General features: G+C 58.8%; 1 protein-coding gene across 2 annotated transcripts in view; it reads left to right on the plus strand.

The window, feature by feature from the left end:
* The window catches only part of IL4I1 (interleukin 4 induced 1), a 35,550-nt gene extending 21,620 nt beyond the window's left edge, over positions 1–13,930 (plus strand). Inside the window, exons 2-9 of one of the 2 annotated variants that reach the window (XM_080643529.1) lie at positions 1,849–1,929; positions 4,768–4,897; positions 8,920–9,158; positions 9,763–9,875; positions 10,343–10,544; positions 11,973–12,041; positions 12,342–12,478; positions 12,956–13,930. In XM_080643529.1, the coding sequence (XP_080499655.1) occupies positions 4,861–4,897; positions 8,920–9,158; positions 9,763–9,875; positions 10,343–10,544; positions 11,973–12,041; positions 12,342–12,478; positions 12,956–13,919 (1,761 nt within the window). In that variant the 5' untranslated portion in view covers positions 1,849–1,929; positions 4,768–4,860 and the 3' untranslated portion in view covers positions 13,920–13,930. Of the gene's footprint in view, positions 1–1,848; positions 1,930–4,767; positions 4,898–8,448; positions 8,494–8,802; positions 8,837–8,919; positions 9,159–9,762; positions 9,876–10,342; positions 10,545–11,972; positions 12,042–12,341; positions 12,479–12,955 lie in introns of those variants that run through there. The other variant, XM_080643530.1, reaches the window with a different exon arrangement.
* The last annotated feature ends 2 nt before the right edge of the window (positions 13,931–13,932 follow it).

Consider the following 13,932-nt stretch of genomic DNA (forward strand, 5'->3'; position numbering starts at 1 on the left):
CGCCCCAGCACTGGGCCAGGGGACCTGAGGCTGCAACCCCCTGCCTGGCGGGGCTTGACAGGAGACCTCAAGGTGCACCCTCAGTGCTGGGTCGGGGGAACTCAGGCCACGCCCCCCCCAGCGGGGCTTGACGGGGGACCTGAGGCTATGCCCCCCCTCCCGGTGCTGGGCCAGGGGACCTGAGGCTGCACCCCCCTGCCTGGCGGGGCTTGACGGGGGATCTCAGGCCATGCCCCCCACCCATCGGGGCTTGACAGGGGATCTCAGGCTGTGTCCCCCACCTGGCGGGGCTTGACGGGGAACCTCAAGGCACACCTCTGCCCCTGTCTGGGCTGGGGGACCTCAGGCCACGGCCCCGGTCCCGGCGCCGGACCAAGGGATCTGAGGCTACGTCCCCTGCCCGGTGGGGCTTCACAAGGGTGGAACTGGCCAGGTCTGGATCTAGCCCAATGTGTGGGGGAGGCAGCTGGGTCTGGGTCTCACACAATTTTGAGGTGCATGTGGGTTGGGCAGGGACTTGACTCTGGGTCCCATGGTGTGCCCCAGACTCTGATAGGAGGAAGGTTTTCATATACATTCTACTAATTTTCTTTCATCTCTGACACTTCTATTATAGAGAAAGGACAAATAGCAATATTAAATTATTTCCTCTAATTAATCCCCTTTTAATGTGCACAAATTTCGTGCACCGGGCCACTAGTTATTTCATATATTAAACATCAGCAAAGCTTAACTGCTTGCTTATAGTTGTATTTTTTAGTTTTTGTTTTTTGTTAATCCTCATCCTATCTAATAAAGAGGGAGTATGCTAATTGACTGTCACTCCCTCAAAGATGGCGGCACCCAGTCCCCTCAGCCCTCCAGCCACCCAGGGCCGGCCCAAGGCGCAGGCAAGCCTCAGATGGCGGCTGCCCAGCCGCCCAGGGCCACCTGAGGCTCAGGTAACCAGGGCCGGCCGAGGCTTGCACTGCCGGCAGTGGCAGCAGCAGAGGTGTGATAGGGGTATTGCCTTCCCCTGATCGCCGGGTCGCCTCCCGCCCCTGAGGGCTCCTGGACTGTGAAAGGGGGCAGGCCGGGCTGAGGGACCCCCCGTCCAGTGCATGAATTTTCATGCACCGGGCCTCTAGTTCGAAGATATTTTTCCATTGAATTTTTTTTTTTTTTTTTTTACAGAGAGTGGAAGAGAGAAAGACAGAAACATCATTGTGAGAGAGACACATTGATTGGTTGTCTCCTACATGAGCCCTGACCAGGGACAGAGCCAGGAAGGACTCTGCAACCAAAGTATGTGCCCTTGACCAGAATCAAACCTGGGACTCTGGTCTGCAGGCTGACGCTCTGTCCACTGAGCCAAACCAGCTAGGGCAACAGTTTTATTTTTTTATTTATTTCATTACTTTAAAATATATTTTTATTGATTGCAGAGAGGGAGCGAGAGATAGAAACATCAATGATGACAGAGAATCATTGATCGGCTGCCTTCTGCATGCCCCCGCTGGAGACCAAGCCCATAACCCAGGCATGTGCCCTTGACCAGAATTGAACCCAGGACCCTTCATTCCATAGGCCAACGCTCTATCCACTGAGCCAAACCAGCTAGGGCAATCGTTGCATTTTTTAAAATAAAAACAAGTTCCCTTTTTCTTCCCACACTCCAGGGCGATCTTGGACACCCCAGTTTGAAGAACACAAGCAGTTATAATAAATCGGACAGTGGCCAGGCGGGAGGAAAGGTCACAGTGCCCTGGCACCCTGGGGGAATGGCCCCCCAGGGTGCAGCAGGGTCAGCGGCGACTGGGTGCCACCCTGCGGGTGACGGCTCCATTGTAACTGCACTTTCCCTTCCAGGAAGAAAACGGAGTGTACCCTCGCCAGTCCAGACAAATGGCCTCTACCTGCGCTCCTCTTCATTAAGTCAAGGCAAATTCAGTAAGCTGCACGCCTTTCCTCTCAATAGGGATAGAGTGGCGACTGGATTTGTGGTTACGGCTTTCTTTTCACCTCCAACCACTGCCTCCCACAATGGCCCTGCCCCTTCCCGGGATGAGGCTCGTCGGGCACAGCATATGGGCATGGAGAGGGTCAGATGTTTGAAAGAGATTTACAGAGGGGAGGCGGAAACGGGATTCCAAAGCAATGTTGTGCTGGTCAGTGTTTAACGCATCTCTCCAGGCTGGGGGAAGCCCTGCCGGTGAGCATATACCAGTTCCCACATGAAGTCACCCGACACGAACTTGGAAAGTTGATGCACACTGTCCAGATGCAGTTAATTCACCTCCAGAGCATATGCTTGTAAAATGTAAGCAAACAATTAGGAAGGAATGAGTTTTGAGTACCCTCTTTTTTCTTTAATTTATATTTGTATTGATTTCAGAGAGGAAGGAAGAGGGAGGGAGAGAGAGAGAGAGAAACATCAGTGATGAGAATCATTGGCCAATTGCCTACTGCATGTCCCACACTGGGAACTGAGCCCACAACCTGGACATGTGCCCTGACCAGGAATTGAGCCATGACCTCCTGGTTCATAAGTCAATGCCCAACCACTGAACCACCCTGGCCAGGCATGTATCCTCTTAGTTTTTAACAAAATTAATTGTAAATATTTATAATCCTATATAATAAAGAGGTAATATGCAAATTAACCCTCACAAGATGGCTGCCTACGACCAGGCTGGCAGGAGGGTTAGTGAGGGATGACCAATCGACTGAACAAGCAGGCTGCGTGGGACGACCAGGCCGGCAGGGGGGTTAGTGTGGTACGACCAAACGACTGAACAAGCAGGCTGTGTGGGGCGACCAGGCCGGTGGGCAGGGGGGGGCATTTGGGGGCGACCAGGCCAGCAGGGGGGGGTAGTTGGGGGCAACCAGGCCGGCAGGGAGGGGCAGTTAGGGGTGGCCAGACTGGCGGGGGGGGTGCAGTTGGGGGTGACCAGACTGGCAGGGGGGCAGTGAGGGGCGACTAGGCCGGCGAGAGCGGACATTTGGGAGCAACCATGCCGGCAGGGGGAGCAGTAAGAGGTGACCAGGCTGGTGGGGGGAGGGAGGGCAGTTAGGAGTGATCAGGCCGGCAGGGAAGGGGCAGTTCGGGGTGACCTGGATGGCTGCAGGGGGCAGTTAGGGACGATCAGGCCAGCACGCAGAGGCAGTGAGGGATGATCAGGCTGGCGGTGGGGGCAGGGGGGCAGTTAGGGGCGACCAGGCAGGCAGGCAGGTGAGTGATTTAGGAGCCAGTGGTCCAGGATTGTTAGAGGGATATCCGACTGCCGGTTTAGGCCCGACCAGGCCGGCAGGGGGGTTAGTGAGGGATGGGGCCTAAACTGGCAGTCAGACATCCCCCAAGGATTAGAGAGGGTGCAGGCTGGGCTGAGGGACCCCCCCCCCCATGCACAAATTTCATGCACCGGGCTTCTAGCTTTTTAATAATGGCTTGCAAGTCAAAACCAAAAAAACGATCCTGAGGATTAACCAGTAGACTCCATGAACTGGTACGCGCCAGCCCCAGCACACCACTGCTCCCTTGAAATTGTCTAGGAGCTTTAGGAGTCTGCCCTCAGACTCAGGGCAGCAGCTGAGGACTTCCCAGGAACAGAATCCCTCATCCTCAGAAGCCAGGCAGAACTGTCCCAAGCTGCCCCCGTGCCTGTCCCACAGCTCTCACCCCGTTGGCAGTGATCAAACAGGGACTCGCCCGGGCACCCCACACCTTGCCTCCAGACACCATCTTGGTTCACCCCTGAGCTCCAAAGGCTTCCCCAAGGCAGAAACCAGACCTGGCGTGCTGCTCCGGGGACTCGGGTCCAGCGTGGCCCTGTGGGTCACATCAGACCCCTGGTCCTAAGGACACGGACCCCAAATCCACTGCGTGAAAGTGACCCTTACTGACAGTGGCAATTCACTCAAATGCAATGTGAGCTCTTACTTAGATCTTGATTCAAACAAACCAATTGTTAAAATTTTTGAGACATTCAGGGAAATGTGGACATTGATTTAATTCCATTGTAAATGTGTTAATGGTATTGTAGTTTTATTTTTAAAAACGTGGTTTGGCTCAATGGATAGCCTGCGGACTGAAGGGTCCCGTCTTCTATTCTGGTCAAGGGCACATGCCCAGGTTGTGGGCTCTATCCCCAGAAGGGGGCGTGCAGGAGGCAGCCAATCAATGATTCTCTCTCATCATTGATGTTTCTCTCTCTCTTTCCCTCACCCTTCCTCTCTGAAATCAATATATATATATATATATATATATATATATATATATACATATATATATATATATATATATATATACATATATATATATATATATATATATATATATATATTTAAAGTAAGTTCTTCTAGAACAGAGGTTGGCAAACAAAGGCCCCACTTACTGTTTTTTTATAAGTAAAGTTTTATTGGAACACAGTCACACCCACTCATTTATATGTTGTGACTACTTGGAAGGCAGAGTTGAGTAGGTGAAACAGAGACTGTGGCCCAAACGACCTGAAATATTTACAGAAAAAGTTTGCCAACCCCTATTTTGTGGAAATATCCTGAAGTATTTAATTACAAAATAATCATACTTCAAGGATTTGCTTTAAAATAATTCAATGGGGGAGGGAGAAACTGGAAATGAAACTAGATGGGCAATGAGGCGATGAATGCCCTGGTTCATCATCCTGGTCTCTGTGCTTATATATACTTGAAATTTTCCATGATAAGCGTTTGAGAAGGGAGGGGAGGGCCCGCCCTCCACAATCTCCCAACCGCTCTGCACCCCAGGACTCTGGTACCGCTGGTCTAACAAGAGGATCAGGACAAAGCCAGCACTCTTCGCCCTGACGATGACTTCTGTCCCGGGCTAACCGGAAGGCCATGGGCGCCGAGAGAGCCCCTGAGAGCCAGCCTTGCAGTGAGTGCCCCGCCCCCACCGCTTGGTGGGGTTGGAAACCGGGAGGCGGGGCAGGAGGGCTCTGTGAGAAGGATGCCCCTGCCCAGGGGCCAGGCAAGATCAGGGCATTAGTAAGTCTGCCCTCTGCCCTCTGCCCTCTGCCCCCCTCCCCTGTCCATGTCTGGACTTCTGCCGGGGGCCCTGGGCATCCCCCGGGCAGGCTCCACCCCTCTCTGAGGCTCGGTGAAAGCTTTAATACCCCCCACTCAGGGTCTTTGGGCCAACTCAGAGAAAAGCACACACTCCCTCCCCTGACTGTGTGGCTGCCATCGCCATTCGCTGCCCTACGGGCCACAGAGGCCCCCACGGAGGTCGCTGGCTGCTTCACACTGAACCTGAACCCCATTACAATCATCCTTGTGGTTCTAGAAGCAAACCAGACACAGCAGGGCTTTCTCCCGAAGACCGTTTTTGTCTGGAAAGATTGACATTATTGTCTGGAAACTCCATCATAAAACCAGACTATGCCAAAATTAACGAAGCAGACATACTCGATTTGGGGGGAAGCCCAGGCCTTTCCCCCCCAGTGGCCACACCCCTGATTCTCACAGTGTGTCTGTAGCTCCCACCCACAAGCTTAGGAAACCTAACCTAGTCCAGATCTTTCATCTAACCTGCTCCACCTCATTCCATCCCCTAACTTTAGACCTAGTACCTGCCTCAGTATGATCAGCAGTGGCTCTGAAGTCTGGTTACTGGCATCTAGTAGGTAGAGGCCAGCGACGCTGCTCAACACTCCACAGTGCACGGGCGACCCCCACAAAGATGGCCCAGGGGGCAGCAGTGCTGGGGAGGAGAGGCCCTGCCTGGCCCCTCCCTCGTCCGGGAGCCAGGCTGCTGGGGTCAAGCACAGACTCGGCCCCTCCTCAGGGCTGACTTCCCGGCCTCAGTGTTGTACACTGTCACGTTGTCCCTGGACCTGGCTGGTGGCTCAGCTGGTTGAGCATCGCCCCGCACACGAAAGACCTCAGGTCCAGTTCCTGGGCGGGGCACATGCCTAGTTTGAGGGTTTGATCCCTGGTCGGATCGAATTCGGGAGGCAACCAATCAATCTTCACATCGATGTTCTCTCTCTCTCTCCCTCTCCCCCCCCTTTCCCCTCTCTCTAAAAATCAATGAACGTGTCCTTGGGTGAGGATTTAAAAGAAGATTTGAAGTGTTTGGCACATGGGACTGAAGGACCCCATAGTCATTTTATCGGGAGCAGGAGCCTGGCCAGGCCCCGCCCTGGCGAGAGCCCTTCTCCAGTTCGAGGCTGGCTCCCGATTCCAGCGCCTCCTGCGTCCTGCCGGCCTCCCTCCCGCTCCCTCTGACTCCTTGAATGGGTGTCTTGGGGGAGGCCTCACGCCACTCCTCTTCCTAGAGTCCAGGAGGCGAGTTGGGGTGTGCCCAGAGCCAGAGGGACTTGGAAAAGCAGTTCTGTAGGGGGCAGACCAGGGCATCAACTCAGGGCCCCAGCAGGGCCCCCAGCCGCTCCTCACTCGGACAGGCCCTGGGAGCCCTGGGCTCAGCCTCCACCCCGTTCCTGTCCTTATTTCCTCCGTGTGGGACTTGGTCATGAGGCCGCAGAGCACCGGGACCCCTGGGCAGGGGGCACCTGCCCATTCCCACTGGGGGACCCGGGACCCCCGCCTTCCCCTCCCGGGGCCGGGTTCCGCTCCCTCTCGGGTGTCGGGGGCTAGAGGAGCATCTCTGCTCACTGTCACTGCCGTGAGGTCTAACCAGCGGCACCCGCATCCTCCAGGCCACTGAGCGCCCCCTCGCCACCCTGAGCCTCAGTTCCTCTCTGTCCGGTGCAGCCTTGTGAGGTCCTGGTGAAGGCAGAGCTGAGGGCACCTCTGAGCGGGGGTCACTGGGACAGTCCCTCTCGCTGCTGTTGACTGACCCGGGCCCTTTGCTCTCCCGTGGTCGGGCTCCGAGCTCTGTCTGCTCACTGATTTTGTTTCCTTCTTGGCCACTGCCTCCCCGCCCCCCACCCCTGCATCATATGTTCTCTGACTCACTCGTATGCACCCCTCCACCCCTACCCTCCATCAAACCACATCCCTCTTTGATTTACTGCTCGGACTTTCCAGTCCTGTTGCTGCTGAGGATCTGCGGCCCTCTGCCTTTCCTCCCCGCCCTCCCGCCCCAAGAAAAATCCCCCAAACTGCCTCTCCACCCCCGCTCCCTGCAGGGGACCCGCCACGTTTCCCCTGACAAAGCCCTCTACAGCCACGGCACCACTGCTGCCCGGGTGGGACTCCCTTTTTTTTTTTTTTTAATATATTTTATTGATTTTTTACAGAGAGGAAGGGAGAGAGAACTAGAAACATCGATCAGCTGCCTCCTGCACACTCCCTGCTGGGGATGTGCCCGCAACCAAGGTACATGTCCTTGACCGGAATCGAACCTGGGACCCTTCAGTCCACAGGCCGATGCTCTATCCACTGAGCCAAACCGGTCAGGGCCCCCCCCCCTTTTTTTTTTTTTAATGTTTTCATTGATTTGGGCGAGAGAGGAAGGGAGAGGCAGGGAGAGAGAAACATCAATGTGAGAGAATCATTCATCAGTTGCCTCCTGTACACACCCAACCAGGGATGGAGCCTGCGACCCCAGCCCCTGCCCTGACTGGGAATTGAACCGGCAACCTTTTGGTGCACGGGATGACGCCCAGCCAACCAGCCACCCTGGCCAGGGTCCGTGTGGGGATTCCTTACAGCCAGGTCCTCTTGGTCTCAGTGCCGCCTCGAGAGAAAAGGGCCCCAAAGGCAGAGGCAGGGACTCCGGGGCTGTTTCCAAGGTGCCCGGACCCCGAGCTGAGCCCCACAGTGTTCTCCATGCAGGGATGGCAAGGCCGGGGCGAGGGGCGCTCCGGTCCCTTCCACACCCCCACCGTGGTAGCAGCTGGCATTTCCTGAGGCACAGGTCCCAGTGCTGGTCATGGGCCTGGCCGGCTTCACTACCTAGTCCTCGCCCTCCCATTTGGCCACTGAAGACTGAACGCGGGCCAGGACTTAGGCGGGCTGGCCCACGGCCCTGCCTCTGACCACTGTGCCGCTGCCCGTGAGTCCCACTGAGGGCCCTGTCATGGCTCAGAGCGGCCCTGCAGGAGGGGAGCGGAGCCCGGAAGAGCCCTTCAGGGCACAGCAACAGCTGACACAGGCCCTCCCAGGGAGCGTACAGCCCCAGGCCAGAGGCCCCCTCCCCTGTCCCAGCTTCCAGGACAGGACGGGGAGAGAGCACAGGAGGCAGACACAGGACCTGCCACCAGGGCCCAGGACAGGCCCTTAACATGGTTAATTTAGCATTGATTTCCGGCCCCTCCAACCGCCCCAGACTATTTGGGGCAAGAGGAAGAAGTTAGATTGATTTGCTTCCTCCCGAACCCTCTGCCCCACCAGCCACCCTCTCCAGTCTCAACTAGGCTCCGAGCACCTGACCCTGGGACCCAGGAAAGCAGTTTCATTTCCCAAAGGGAGGGGAGGGCGGGGCTTGACTGATTTAAGGACCAAGGAGGCGAGGAGGCAGACAGAGGAGAGGCAGGGCTGCCCGCGCTCCATCCTCAGGCAGCTCAGGTACAGAGGAGGCTGGGAGAGGCAGGCCCACAGACAGAGACAGGGGCGAGGAGAAACCGAGGGCAGGGAGGGTGAGGAAAAGAGGGAATAGAGGCAGAGGTGGGGAGAGGGGTGCAGGGAAGGGGAGAGGAGGGCAGACAGGCGAGCACAGAACAGGAGGCTTGGGGACCAGGGTCAGGCGACACGTGTCCCGAGAGAGAGGTGGCCGTAGGGAGAGGGCTGAGGCGGGAGCTGGGCAGCCCCACAGGGAGTCCCGCGGGGTGGGACCCGGCCCCCCTCACAGTGGCCCTTGCTTCCCCTCCAACCCAGACACACCTCCCCGTGTGAGTCATGGCCTCGTTGGGTAAGTAAGCTACGGGGGGCCCTGCGGGTGGGGGCAGAGCCTGCTCTTCTCCCCCCGACACCCATGGCCTGTCCTCTCCTCAGCCTGGCGCCTCCTCGCCCTCGTCCCCATCCTCCTCGGCCTGGTGGCCTCCGTCGAATGGAAGAACGTCCGCAGCCAGGACCCCTTCGAGGTGTGCATGCACGACCCTGACTATGAGCAGCTGCTCAAGGTGGTGACCTTGGGCCTCAATCGGACCTTGAAGCCCCAGAGGGTGATCGTGGTCGGTGCCGGTGTGGCCGGGCTGATGGCCGCCAAGGTGCTCAGCGATGCCGGCCACAAGGTGAGACGTGCTGCTTGCAGTCTACTTTGAGTCTTTGCTGCTGCAGCAGGAGGAGCCTGGCCACATCCCTGAGGGGGGTGGGGGTGGGGAGGGTGGGAGGCGGGGAGAGGGAGCTATGCTTTCCGGGGTCTACCCAGAGGGAGCGTGTGCTGCACTGGGGGGCCTTCGACCCCGGCCCCACTCTCATACCAGAGGGAAATCTGGGACCCTCCACACTTCTGGGGGAATTTGTGTTGGTGCAGATGGACACTCCGCCCAAGGGGAAGTCCCCCCTGAGGTCTAACCACCGTCCCTCTCGCTGAAATCCAAGAATGAGAATTGGACCAGGGCAGGGGCTTCTGAGCATATGAGAAGTTTCCCTCTCCCTGAGCGGGAAGTCCCTCTCTAACCTGACCCGCAGCCTTCCTGCTGCAGTCTGGAAACTCATGTTGTACATGCTCCTGTGGCATGCTGTTCTCCCAGCAGCCCTCCACCTCCCCTAGTTCCCCATGGGGTCTAGGTCTGCACAGCTGTGGGGGTGGGAAGTGGGGGTCTGGCAGGGGGGCGGGGGAATGGTGTCAGTGGGAGGAGCTGAAGGGCTCTGTTCCATGTCCCCATTCTTCAGGTCACCATCCTGGAGGCAGCCAACAGGATCGGGGGCCGCATCCTCACCTACCGGGATGAGAAAACGGGCTGGATTGGGGAGCTGGGAGCCATGCGCATACCCATGTCACACAGGTGAGGCCTGACCGGGCTCTAGGCAGGCCCTGCTCTGGGCCCAGCCTCCAGGTCCGTTCTCTTCCTAATCCCAGCCCCCCCACTGTGCCCTCTGCAAGTGCTCGAGCCACCAAGTCCACCTGGATCCCTAGCTAGCCCCGCCCAGTGCCTCTGGACCCCCAGCTCTACCTCCCCTGACCCGGGTCCCTTCCCCATCCCGAGCCTTCATCCAACCCCAGTGAAAGCCAACTCCCACTCCAGACCCTGTCCTACAACCGGACTGCCCTCAGCCTTCCGACCTGTTCCCATTTCATTCCTGCCCCCAGCTGCCCCCAAATCGAGCCCCACTCCAGCCTCATGCCCATCCCCAAACCCCGTCCCCAGCTGCCCTACTCACCCCCTTCCCTTCTTCAAGCCCCACGGGAAGGGGAACCCCGCCTCCCCACCCCCACCCCGTCGGACCGCCCCAGCCTTGCCTGCTCCCTCAGGATCCTGCATGAGCTCTGCAAGAGCCTGGGGCTCAACCTGACCAAATTCATCCAGTACGACGAGAACGCGTGGACCCAAGTGGGCGACATGAAGCTGCGGAACTACGTGGTGGAGAAGATGCCGGAGAAACTGGGCTACCACCTGCGCCCCCAGGAGAAGGGTCATGCGCCTGAGGACATCTTCCAGATGGCTCTCAACAAGGTGGGCGCCCCCACCAGTCCCGCAGCCCTGCCCCCCACGCTGTTGTCCTACGCCCCCTCATTGTCCCTCTGGCCAGCCTGTCCTTCTCCCCCTCTTGCCTTCTGGTCTCCCATCGCCGCCTCTCCCATCTTTAGTTTCCCTGCAAACTCTGCCAGTCCCCAAAGCTCCATCACCCTGTGTTCTCTGATCCCCTCCCCACCCACCACCCACTCACTGTCCTGGACAACCTCGCCTCCCTACATCTGTGGCTTAAACTTAGATCTGCAGGCAGATGTCTTCCAGACCCATCTCCTGAGACCCACATCTATGTCTGTCTCCCCCTGGCCACACCCAGGATCCTGATACTGAACCCCATATCTTCCTCTAAACCCTCTCATACTCCTGGGTTCCCCAAGTCACAGTAGCCCTGGCCCCAACTTGGGCCTCACCCTCTCCTCTGGCTCCTGCCTGCCCTGCCTGGAAGACCCCTTCCCTCCCACCCCCTGGGAACCCTGCTCATCCCTCAAGAACCAACTCCAATGTTCCCTCCTCCAGGAAGCCTTCCCTGATGCCCTCAGGGAGGAGCTGGCCTCCCCCTTCTCTGGCAGCTCCTAATTGTCCATCTCCCCTTCCAGACAAGGGTGGGTGCTGAGTTCAGGCCATGTCTGTGTTGGCACCTCCCAGTTCAGCGAGCCTAGAGAAGTGCGAGGTGATGGTGAGGGGATGAGGGAGGAAGGGCACAAGGGGGAAGCCAGGTGAGCAAAGAAGATGGCAGAAACCAGAGGAGGCAGTGAGATGAGACTGGAGCAGAGCGGTGAAGGAGGATTAGCCAGGGGGACAGTACAGGGGTGTGGAGGTGTGAGAGCTGAGGGTGGTCTGGGCACTTGATATTGTCCTTAGAACCAGAGCTTTCTTAAGGGATGGCGATCCAGGGGCTGGTAGGGGCCTCGGATGCCAGGCTGAGGGGATAGACCCTGTGGCTGCAGGTGCTGGGGAGCGCTGGGAGGCTACGGGCAGGGGAGGGACTGGTGATAAACCCCCTCAGCAGTGGCAGAAGGAATTCTACTTTCGTCTGTGCCCACAGTGAACCAGGAGGTAGTTACTGGGCACCAGAATGCCACAGCACTGAGAGAGACCGTCCCTGCCTGCATGCGCCACGCCTGGGACGGAGGCAGGCGAAACAGCGCCCGCCCGCCTGGCCGAGCATGTCAGTGCCAGGTGTGCGGGGAAGGAGGGGCATACGGACTCGGGAAGACGTCCCAGGGGTGACATCTGAGCAGCAGTGGAGGGCAAGGCTGAGGACAGCATGGGCAAAGGCCTGGCAGTGCGGACACGCGTGGTGAAGGCCAGCCATGAGCAGGAGCAGGAAAAGAACCCAGATTTGGACGCCAGGCCCAGCCTCCGCCATCCTGCCCCTCAGCGCAATGCCGTCTGCTTGTTCCCCTGCAGGCAGTCACCGATATCAAGACGCTGGGCTGCAGAAAGGCCATGAGGAAGTTCGACAGGCTGACACTCCTGGTGAGCGGGGCCGCGTTCCTGTCTGAAACCAGGACCAGGAGGGCGCCTGGGGCTTTGGCCCTGGAGTCAGAGGGCAGGAACCTGGGACACAGCCCTGGCGACCTCCCTGCCTGGCCATGAGGCTGGACATGCCCCCTCTAGGGGCTTCCGTTTCCTCATCTGTCACAAGAGGAGGGGCGACCGGATCTCTAAGGTCCAGGGACCCTATTAAGCTCTCTGTGCATCACGGAATGGGGAGGCGGAGCTGGGAGGGACCCTGCAGGTGCAATGCCTGGGCCCTGACCTGCACCTGTCCCCCAGCAATACCTCCTCAACGAGGGGAACCTGAGCCAGCCCGCCATAAACCTCCTGGGGGACGTGATGTCCAAGGACCGCTTCTTTGATCGCAGCTTCTTGGAGGCCCTGCGGGCCCACAATTCCCTCAGCGATCGTCTCCGGTGAGGGGCGGGGTCTGCGGTGAGGGGCGGGGTCTGCGGGCCAGTTGGGGAGCAACAGTGTGGTGGGGCCCACAATATTGGGCAAGTGGGGCTGGCGAGAAGGGTGCAGCTTTTAGGGAGAAGGGGCCACATTCACCCCCACACGTGGGGTCTGGAGGAAATGGGTAAGAAAGGTTCCAGGAAGGGCGTGGCCCAGACAGAAGAGGCGGGGTTCTTGAGTCGCATAATTCTGTGCTTTCCAGTCCTCGGTCTTGTGGGGGGGGGGAGGGGGAGGGGGGTACTTCAGGGAGTGGGTGGGATTCTCGGGGAACAAGCAGATGCCAATTATGGGCCAGTAATAGAGTGTGATTAGAGGGAGGGCTCCGGGCAGGTGAGATCTAGAACAGGTACCAGAGAGCGCACAGAGAGGAGCCAGCGGAAAGGAGCGGGGCGAGAGCCTAGGTCATGCTCCTGCCCGCCTCCCCCCTCCCTCCCCAGGTACAGCCGCATCGAGGGCGGCTGGGACCTGCTGCCCCGCGCCCTGCTGAGCACGCTGTCGGTGCCCATCCTGCTGCGCACGCCGGTCGCGGCAGTGACGCAGGAGGTGCACGAGGTGCGCGTGCACATAGGGACCTCGCACCGGGCTCGGGATCAGAAGACCATGGTCGCTGACGTGGTGCTGCTGACGGCCACCGGGCCGGCGCTGCAGCGCATAAAGTTCTCCCCGCCGCTGCCCCGCAAGTGGCAGGAGGCGCTGCGCGAGCTGCACTACGAGCCGGCCATCAAGGTGTACCTGAGCTTCCGCCGGCCTTTCTGGCACGACGAGCACATCCAGGGCGGCCACTCCAACACCGACCGCCCGTCGCGCGTGATAATCTACCCGTCGCCAGGTGAGGGCTCGCTTCTGCTGGCCTCGTACACGTGGGGGGATGCCACGGCCCCGTTTGCGGGCCTGAGTACGGAAGACACGCTGCACTTGGCCCTGGATGACGTGGCGGCGCTGCACGGGCCGATCGTGTACCGGCTCTGGGACGGCACTGGCGTCGTCAAGCGCTGGGCAGAGGACCCACACAGCCAGGGCGGCTTCGTGGTGCAGCCGCCCACGCTCTGGCATGCCAAGGACGGCTGGGAGGAACTAGACTGGGCGGCCCCCTATGGTCGCATCTACTTCGCTGGGGAGCATACTGCCTACCCACACGGCTGGATGGAGACAGCCGTCAAGTCCGCACTGCGCGCTGCGCTATCCATCAACGGCCAAAAGCACAGCCAGATCAACAGCCAGGAGAAGTCCCTGCACACGGAGAAGTCCCTGCACACGGAGGACGAGGAGCCCGTGCGTGTGGCCGAGGGCCCCGTGGACTGCCAGCCCCTGTGCAGGTCTCAAAAGGCGGAGACCACCTACCCTTCAACCCTGCCCGGGACAGCCACTCCCAGCGCCAACAGCCAGACAACGGAGCATTAAATTATTTTCGGAA

Source organism: Plecotus auritus (assembly GCF_963455305.1).
Source record: "Plecotus auritus genome assembly, chromosome: 10".
Taxonomy (NCBI): Eukaryota; Metazoa; Chordata; class Mammalia; order Chiroptera; family Vespertilionidae; genus Plecotus; species Plecotus auritus.